The 10,254-nt window shown below is 37.8% G+C and overlaps 1 protein-coding gene across 1 annotated transcript; it reads right to left on the bottom strand.

Annotated features, from left to right (window-relative positions):
* Window positions 1-782: 782 nt before the first annotated feature.
* On the bottom strand, window positions 783-1,646 carry LOC117315182. Its single transcript, XM_033869327.1, has one exon. The coding sequence runs from the start codon at window positions 1,644-1,646 to the stop codon at window positions 783-785; it is 864 nt and encodes a 287-aa protein (XP_033725218.1).
* Window positions 1,647-10,254: the final 8,608 nt, after the last annotated feature.

The raw sequence follows: 10,254 nt of genomic DNA on the forward strand, positions 1-10,254 counted from the left end.
ATGGTACCCCCAGGCCTATTTAGGGCATGCTCCTCCGCTCTGCGTATTATGGAAGATCGTACTATCCTCACATTGCATCCATATACAAATTTGTTATCAAACAAAAGATTAACAGGGCAAAGAGACCATATTATCAACTATATAATTCCTGATACAAGAGAAGCTAGCCAGTAATTAATGACAGTAAACTAATACATGGTGTATAGCGATTATTAACGAGTTATTTGCCCTTGAAATATGCTGTCATTTATGCCGCTATGTGCCCTGAATGGAATTACCCGTGCAACACTTAAGCCAATTGTGGCATAACAATACTTTTTGATTTTTTCATGTGACAACTGCACATCCTGAATATGTATAGCTGTCTGTATTTCTTCCATTGACAGTTAACTCACCTACTCTCAATAAACCCCAAAATGCCAGAAAATATGCTGCTGTGAACATCTTCGCCTCGTATATTGATTTACAACATTTCAACTGACACAGGGGCACGACTATCCCGCCGAAATTTTTCTCGTCTAAACCCCTCTAACAATTTTTGAACAATAAATGTATTAGTTGGATCTGTACCAGAATGAGTCTTAGCATAGAAGCTTATCCCACCCAAGTATGTTCTGACTGTTGAGTAAGCAACTCCCTTCTTAAACATAAATAGAATAAAATTAACAATATGTGAAGTAGGGGGATGCCAAATTGCTGGGAGCTTTGTGACCTGAACTGCTCAAAGGATAATCTTGCGTTTCTATAAGTAGACTTGGTATTATCAGCTACCGAACTATCTATCAATCTGTGGAATTCTGCATGAAAATTGTCCAGAACGCCTGTGGAATGACACAAGCCTGTTGGGATGAATCCTGGGCCAATTCCCGAAAACGGTGAAACTGCAAACGAGAGAGTGCATCTGCCTTAGCATTACTAACCCCTGGTACGTGCATTGCTTTGAACTGGACATTATGGTACATACACTCTAATAGCAAGGGTCTGATAAGGGACATAACTCTGCAAGATCGAGAAGATTTTTTGTTTAAAATTTCCACCAGGGCCATGTTATCACAATGAAAAATAACTTTCTTGTTCTGAAGTTCCTGGCCCCACACAAAAAGAGCAAGAAATATTGGAATCAGTTCAAGATAAGTAATATCCCTAAAAACCTCAGCCGAGAAGTCAAATTCTGACCACTTCACTACCAACCATTGTTTCTGAAAGAGTGCCCCACAACCTAATGCACTGTTGCCTGAACTGTCTGTGTACAGCTCACAACTCACGTTTGACAACCATTCCCTATCTGGGAAATAACAAACACCATTAAAAGAATGGAAAAACTTGTGTAATGTCCTAAGATCTTCCTTCAAGTTTGCACCGAGACGAATGTAATGGTACGCCTTTTTGACACCCGACATGGATTCGTATATCCGTCTACAGAAAGCACGAGCACTAGGTATAGCCCTGGCACAAAATGCAACTTTACCTGCAAAGGACTGTAGGTCTGCCAACTTAATTTTTGACTTACCAAGCACTTGAGTAATTAAGGAACACAGCTCTTCTACTTTCTTTAAAGGAACCCTAACCACCATTTCCACTGTGTCTATTTCCAAACCTAGAAACACTAGACATGTTTTAGGACCTTCAGTTTTATCATCAGACATAGGGACACCCAAATTTGCACAAACCTTATCGAAAGTATCCATTAAACAAGCACATTCAGCAGAATTACCAACAGACCCCAGGAGAAAATCATCCAAATAATGTTCAATATTTGACGTTTTAGCTTGTTGACGAACATGCCACTCTAGGAAAGAAGCAAATTTTTCGAAAAGTGCACAGAATATGCTACAACCAAATGGCAAACACTTGTCTATGTAATAATTCCCACTAACTTTGTATCCTAACAAACAATAGTCACCAGGATGAATAGGGAGTAACCGAAATGCCGATTTTATATCTTTTTTACCCAGTAAAGCCCCTTTTCCTAGTTTTTGCACCATTTCCAAAGCCTTATCAAATGAAGTGTACTTAACTGATATTTTAGATTGATCTATAAAGTCATTGACACTGTTTCCTGCTGGGTATGACAAGTGAGTAATCATTCGCATGTCACCACTTTTTTTTTTAGGAACTAGCCCCAAAGGTGATATTCTAAGGTTGCTAATGGGGAGCTTAGGGTAAGGGCCCGCAACTCTACCTAACTCTTATTTCCTCCTCAAGTTTTTGTACTAGTTGTACTAGGACTGTCCAAAGCAGACTTGAGATTTTGAGTTTCGTTATGCTGTCTGGGGCCTAGATAATTCAAGCGGAAGCCATTATGAAAACCTGCTGCTAATTCATCAGCTATAGCTTGGTCTGGAAAATTGTGAAGCGCCTGTACCAGATTGGACACCCTAATTGGGGAATTGCCTAACTCCCATATTTTGCTGGTTGGATGTTCTGGGCTGCATTTGGTAACTGTCGGGGGAACGAAAGCGAAAATTATTCTGGTTGGTGCCCCGTAACATCTGAGGATTATGGCTCTGACGGGGACGGAAGTTCTGGGATGGACTTGCCTTATTACTAGCCCAACATCTAACTGCTGCGTGATTCCCAGAGCAACGTATGCATGTGTGAGAGTAAGAGCACTGTACGATGACAAACACCCTCGTAATTGAAAGCATAGCATTTGCTCGAAGGTGCGGGACTGGATGTATTACTAGTAGACCTAGCCGTGCTAGAGGCGGCCGACACAAACATTTGCCACAACTCATGATCAATGCTGGACCAAGTTCTTAGTGGGTTACGAACCTGGCGTAGTCTGAATTGTACATCATAATTTTTCCACCCAAAGCCATTGAAGTTTTTGGCAGCAAATCGCACGGTGCTCATATGCTTAATCAACTCCTGGGCCCTTTCTGGCCATTTAACCAAATAGATACTAGTGTATATCAAAAATGCATTGGTCCATTCTTCAATATTATTGACTTTGGATTTTGCCTGGGCTACCCTCAATTGTAATGATCCATTAATGAAGACTACATTTTGTCTCATACCTAGCTCAGGGTCTAAATCTAATAGTACCCCTAGGTCCAAATATTCATTTATCCAAATTTTTTCCTTAACAGAAGCATGTACATGATCCCCTAACTGATCACTGACACTGGGGACCATTGGGGGTGGAAGGATATCTAATAATTGGTTCATACCAAAGTTAGCTGAATCCTGTTCTAGCCCCTGGTGGTCCTCCTCTGGGACCTCTTCTGGTTCCTGTTGGATGTCTTCCGGTTCCTGTTGGACCTCCTCCGGTTCCCGAGGCAAAGCGTCCCTGGTAGGTGGCCTTGACCTTCTCCTCAACCTTGTATTGCCTCGAGGCCCTTCGTCCACGCTCCTTAGGCATGTTATAGGTAAATGGAATCTAAATCCTCATTAAAATTCAATAATATCCATATTAGTATCTAATATAAAGCATATAGTATGTTCTGTGTCTATATGTGATCGTATGTAATTTACTTGTCTTGATAAAGGAGCAGATTGCCTCGAAAATTCGACAATTTACTTGTCTGTACTGTCGTTATTACTACTTGACACATATTAGTATCTACATATGTATAGAGAATATAACAATCCCTTAAATGACCAGAAGATGAATCAGTTTATCTAGCGTGTTTGATTTCTGCATGAATTCGAACTTGAGCATTCTGTTTTGATGGTTTTTGTTTTGTTTTGTTTTTTATTGTTTACGGCACGTGCTCTACTTGGCTAACCGAACCTTTCTAGCAAACATTATCAGGAAATTGAAACAGTATTAGTATTTTTGTTATAATTATGACCATGAATAAGTTAGTTTTGTTTATTTAGTCTAATTTCATATAACAGTACAACACATGTAGGTAAGTGTACAAGTGCGGTGTAAATGTTTCCCTTCTAAATAAGCTTGATAGATTATTTCAATATTCCAGATTAAATCTAAAACCGATGTGCTGAAACCTACATGTAGCCTATGACATAATCAATAGGCCTAAACCACTTTTCGCATATTGGAAATTTGACGTGACCCCGTATAGGACACATTATAAACCGTGGTGTATTAGTCATAACATCAACCCACGACATTTAAATGCCATTCCGAATATGCACACATGTTCTTACTCGTTTCGACCACATCCTTTATCTTTGAACCAAAATCCATATCTAGAATGATATATAGGCTAATCAGCTATTACAAATTGAAATGATACTACCTTACCACGCTGTATACAATACCGATTACTTGGATTGAATTTGCCGATCTCGTTGATGTCGCTCATTTAGTAAGTCGCCATGACAGAAGTGACTAATATGCCACTCAACCGGAGTTATAGAATCCAGAAAATACCGGTACAAAAATTCCGGAAATAATTTTTAGAGAAATTAAATGTACTTTGCTTTAATAAATTATTTTATTGGTGAACAATAAAATGTCTTATATAACCAGACTTTGATGTTTGCTTATTTATTATGGCAACTAACCCAATGTTGTCAGTTCTAAAAATCACTCGTTTGTTGGCGATTTGCTCCCCCAATATATATAATGCTAACACTATTGGGACAAGTTCCAAAAATGAAATGTCCCTCATGATGTCCTTCCCTTTCCAATGCTCGGCCACAAATACCCAATGTCCTTTGAGATAAGCTCCACAACCCTTGTCTTCCCCACCTGCACTATCAGTGAACAGCTCCAATATTTGATTGTCAACCCAGCTTAATTCCTGGAAATACCTGGTACCATTGAAATTTTCTAAAAATTCCAACCAAATCTTCAAATCCTCCCTCATACCAGAATTAATCCGTATAAAATGATGAGACCTTTTTATCCCTATCATTGCATCATAGAATCGTCTATTAAATGCCCTAGCCCCAGGAATTGCCTTCGTACAAAAATTAAGAAGACCCACTAAAGATTGGAGTTGTCCTAATGTAACCTTTTTACAAGATAACAACAATACTATATTGTGCCTCAGTAACCTTAACTTGTCATCCGGTATCCTCACTATCATTTCAACCGTGTCAATTTCAATCCCTAGAAACACTAGAGTTGTTGTGGGGCCTGTGTTTTTTTCTGGGGCAATAGGAACACCCAACTCCTCACACACCCCTGTGAAACAATCCATTAGATTTTGACAATCACTAGCCTTTCTGTAGGGCCTCGCCCTCGCCCATCCCGGCGTCGTTTCCTTTGACTTCCCCATTTCCTTGGACGTAATTCACTGGAACTCGGAACACTTAAATGCATTAATTGCTTGTTTTAAAACAAACGTCTTCCAACAAAATTTGAATTGTAAATACATTTGAATATTCTTAATAATTAACTAATGTAAAACGATCCAGCCTTAGAGAATAATTATAATTTGTTTTTTAGAAAAGATTCGAATTCAGAGTCGAGTGATTAATACCACGTGGCCTGGTACAGATGCTGGACGAGTCAATACCTAATCATCTCCAATCGAACGATAAAAAACGAATTTAGGACTACAAAATCAAAGCATCACATCAGATTAACATCTGATCAACATGAAGGCAGTGTAATGTTTTGAAATCCAAACATATTTCACCAATTATTTTCATTCAAATTGATTAACACGCTAAATTAACCATCCATTACCTTGCAGCTTATTCGAAAAAGAGGCTGGACTAGACAAAGGGGAACAACTCTTAGGGTATCCCATGCAAGGTCCCACAACCCTATTAGCCTGGCTACTGAGATAACGGAATTTATTGAGTGTAATGACAATAAATTCTAATTACCTTCAGTGTACGTTCTCTACGACGGTGGCGTCTACTACAAAGACCCCTTGATTCGTCATTCACTTTGACACCTCTAGGGAATCAACGCTTTTTAAAGCGGGCGGAATGGAGCTGGGTCCAAATCGCTGCCCCCTGCTAGGGAGGGAAACCTTTCCCCCTTTTAGAGAGATAATCTGAAATTTCTTTTATTTACCTGCGAAGTCTTCCCTTTAAAACTGTATTTCAACTTCATGCATTATCACTAATCTTCTTACTAAACACTTTATTAAGACTAAACCCCCAAATAGACATTTTCGGTCATGGCTTTATTTTCGATTTGCCCTCATGATGGGTGTTTGGGCAAAATAAAACATTATAATAAAAACAATACAACATTTAAAATTGGGTATAGGAAAACCATCATACCAAAGACTTAATGAAACAGAAAAGTTTTTATTGTCATACTATTTTTAAATTTAAATTCTAGAAAATTGAAAATTACTTGAATGTATTTGTCACAAAATGTGTCTGATAACAAAAAAAACGCATTATCTATAATGCCTATTAATTTTTCAATAAATTAAATGCACTATCGATAATCCCAACCACAAAAATAAGCACTTCGAAAGTGCCACAAAGCAAAAGTTTTCTAAACCAAAAATTGATAATTTTCCCCGTGATGCACCATCCAAGGCCAGTAAAATCATAGCTGTTAATGCAAAAAGACACTATCGTATGTCAAAAAACCCAATTTGACGGGTTCGATTGCCTGATATATTGAACATGTTACACATCCCTTTTACCTTTAAACATAAAAATTGGGCCCCAGGATCCCCAAGGCCCAAATTTAAACCCATAAGAAATTTGCAGATACCAAGTCTATGAATTCACTTTCTGTTTAATCCCTTCCCAAAGAAACCGGGAATTCCAAAATTGGTTGGTAATTACGAATGATTGTTCAGGTTTAAAATGTAAAAATTATTTACACGTAACTGAATAAATGCTGTTCCCCAAAATTTGAGCACCAAAAAATGTAGCCGAAATATCAATCAGGAAATTTCAAAACACAAACAAACCCCAAGGCTTATCTGACAAATAAGACCTAAATATAAGGGTGGGTGGTGGGAGGGCGCTCTTTAGTAAGTGCCTGACAGAAGTGACTTTGCCACTCAACCGGATTTAAGAATGGGGAAAATACCGGTAAAAAAAATTGGAAATAATTTTTAGGAAATTAAATGAAATTTTGTTTTAAAAAATTATTTTTTTTGGGTGAACAATAAAATGTCTTATTAAACTAAAACACCAAATAACATTCGGGTCATGGCTTTATTTCGTTTTGCCCTCATGGGAATGCTTGGCAAATCACAACTTTAATAATCAACAATCAACATTTAAAAATTGGTGTTAGGTAACCCATACACAGAGACTTAAGTGAAACAGAAAGTTTTAAATTTGATCTACTATTTTAATTAATTCATCAAAAATTTGAAAATTTATTTAAAAAATTTTTTGGGTCAAAATTATGTCTGATATCAAAAAAAACGTTATCTATAAATCCTTTTAATTTTTCAAAAATTAAAAATGACTTCGATAATCCAACCACAAATAAAAAAACTATCGATAAGTGCCAAAACAAAAAATTTAAAAAACGCACTATCGATAAGTGCGCAAGCCAAAGTTGATTGTATATCGATAAGGCCACTAAGCAAAGTAATTTTTAAACACAATTGATAATGTTCCATACTATGCACCACACTAAGTCCATTAGAAATCATACGGGAAAAACTGAAAAAAGACACTATCGATAGTGAAAATAACCCAGATTTACGTGGTTCCCCCAAAGGGAATGAGGGGAAAACCCTTTTAAAATTCTCATGACCACCCCCACCCCAAAAAAGGGGGGGTGGGGGTCCCTCAAAAGCCATGCCGTATTAAAGTTGTTTGGGTTTCCCCCCCTCTCCCCCCCCAAATAGAACGTTTAATTCCCCTTGTTTGTTTTTAAGAAAAATTCATTCCCAAATTTCACTTAGGTGAACCCATCTTCAAATAAAAACGTTGCCCAGTTGGGTCTGGGTACTCAATATATCCACCCCCCCCCCCGCCTTGAAACCAAAAACCTAGCCCTCCTTTAATCCGATTCCACTTTTTTGATCAAAATTCACTTCTTCCCCCCAATGAAATCTTGGAAATTTCGAGACCAAATCATTTTGTAGGGGGGAGAAATTTTGCCAGATCCACTAGAATATCCTTAAAAAAGGGAGCACAGCCCAATACGGGAACGCCTTGCCCAACTTTTCCCCCACAGTAAAGATTAGCATATCGGGTTTGACCTTCAAGTGAAAATTTTAAACTATTACCGTATAAAGGGTTTGTTTTAAACCGCCAACCCTCCCACTCTATGTCATCCCAAATTCGTTCCATACTAACAGGGTACCCCCGGGCCCCTATTTAGGGCATGCTCCTCCCCTGCGTTTATGGAAATCGTACATCCTACATTGCACCATATAAAAAATTTGTTATCAAAAAAAAAGTTTAACGGGGAAAGAGCCCCTTTTAAAACTATATAATTCCTGATCAAAAAGCTACCCAGTAATTAAGACGAAAACTAATACATGGTGTATAGCTTTTTAACGAGTTTTCCCTTTTTAAATATCTGTCATTTATCCCTTTATTTCCCTGAATGGAATTCCCTTAAACACTTAAGCCATTGTCAAAACAATCTTTTTGATTTTTCATGTGACAACGCACATCCTAAAATTTTAGCTGTCTTATTTCTTCCTTGACAGTTAACTCCCATCTCAAAAAACCCCCAAAAATGCCGAAAATATTCGTGAACATCTTCGCCTCGTTTTTGGATAAAAAATTTTCACTGACACAGGGGCCACACCCCGCCAAAAATTTTTCTCTTAAACCCTCAAAACATTTTTTGAACAAAAAATGTATTATTTTGGTCTGTACAGAATGAGTTTACATAGAAGCTTACCCCCCCAAAGTATTTCTACTTTTGGAAAGAAACTCCCTCTTTAACATAATAAAAAAAATTAACAATTTGAATAGGGGATGCCAAATTGCGGGACTTGTGACCTGAACTGCCAAAAGGGATATCTTGCGTTTCTATAATAACGGGGTTTTATCAGCTACCGAACTATCATAATCTGGGGAAATTCGCATAAAAATTGCCCAGAACCCTGTGGAAACCAACCTTTGGGGATGATCCGGGGGCCAATTCCCAAAAACGGTGAAACTGCAAAGAGAGGTGCATCTGCCTTAGCTTACTAACCCGGTACGTGCAGCTTTAAACTGGACATATGGTAATACATCTAATAAAAAGGGTCTGAAAGGGACATAACTCTGAAAGACGAGAAGATTTTTTTTTTTAAAAATTTCCCACCAGGGCCTGTTATCACAATAAAAAATAACTTTCTTGTTCTGAAGTTCCTCCCCACAAAAAAAGAGCAAAAATATTGGAATCGTTAAAGATAAGTAATATCCCAAAAACCCAGCCGAGAAGTCAAATTCTCCATTTCCTCCCAACCTTTGTTTCTAAAAGAGTCCCCCACAACCAATGCATGTTGCCAAAACTTTGGTACAGCCAAAACTCCTTTTGAAAACCTTTTCCTATCTGGGAAAAACAAAACCATTAAAAAAGGGAAAAAAACTTGTGGAATGTCCTAAGTCTTCCTTTAAAGTTTGCCCCCGAGACAATGTAAGGGTACCCCCTTTTTGAACCGACATGGATTCGTATATCCTTACAAAAGCACGAGCACTAGGTATACCCCTGGCAAAAAATGCAATTTTTCCTGAAAGGATGTGGGTCTGCCAATTTAAATTTTTGACTTAAAAAGCACTTGAGTAATTAAGGACACAGCTCTTCACTTCTTTAAAAACCCAAACCACCTTTTTCCACGGGTCTATTCCAAACCTAAAAACATAGACATGTTTTTTCCTTCATTTTACATCAACAAAAGGGGAAAACCCAAAATTTGCAAAAACTTAGAAAGACCCATTAAACAAGCAATTCAGCGGAATTCCAACAGACCCCAGGAGAAAAAAACATCCAAAAGTTAATATTGCGTTTTAAGCTTGTTGCGAAAATGCCCCTCTAGGAAAAAAGCAAAAATTTTTGAAAAAAATGCCAGAATATTACAACCAAATGGCAAACACTTGCTATGTAAAAAACCCACAACTTTGTATCCTAACAAAATTCACCAGGATGAATAGGGGTAACCCGAAATGCCGATTTTTTATATCTTTTTTCCCCGTAAACCCCTTTTTCCCGTTTTTTTCCCATTTTCCAAGCCTTATCAAATGAAATGTACTTAAAATGATTTTTAGATTGATCTTAAGTCTTGACACGTTTTCCCGCTGGGTAGACAAGTGAGTAATCATTCGCATGTCACCACTTTTTTTTTTTTTGGAAAATCCCCAAAGGTGATATTTAAAATTGCTAAGGGGGGCTTAGGGAGGGCCGCAACTCTACCTAAATCTTTTTTCCTCCTAAAATTTTTTTCTAGTTGTACTAGG

The sequence above is a fragment of the Pecten maximus genome, chromosome 17 (assembly GCF_902652985.1).
Source record: "Pecten maximus chromosome 17, xPecMax1.1, whole genome shotgun sequence".
Classification (NCBI taxonomy): domain Eukaryota; kingdom Metazoa; phylum Mollusca; class Bivalvia; order Pectinida; family Pectinidae; genus Pecten; species Pecten maximus.

What these genes read in the sequence shown, in the direction of transcription:
- LOC117315182 (XM_033869327.1), bottom strand. Translation starts at nt 1,646, where the DNA reads ATGTCTGATGATAAAACTGAAGGTCCTAAAACATGTCTAGTGTTTCTA.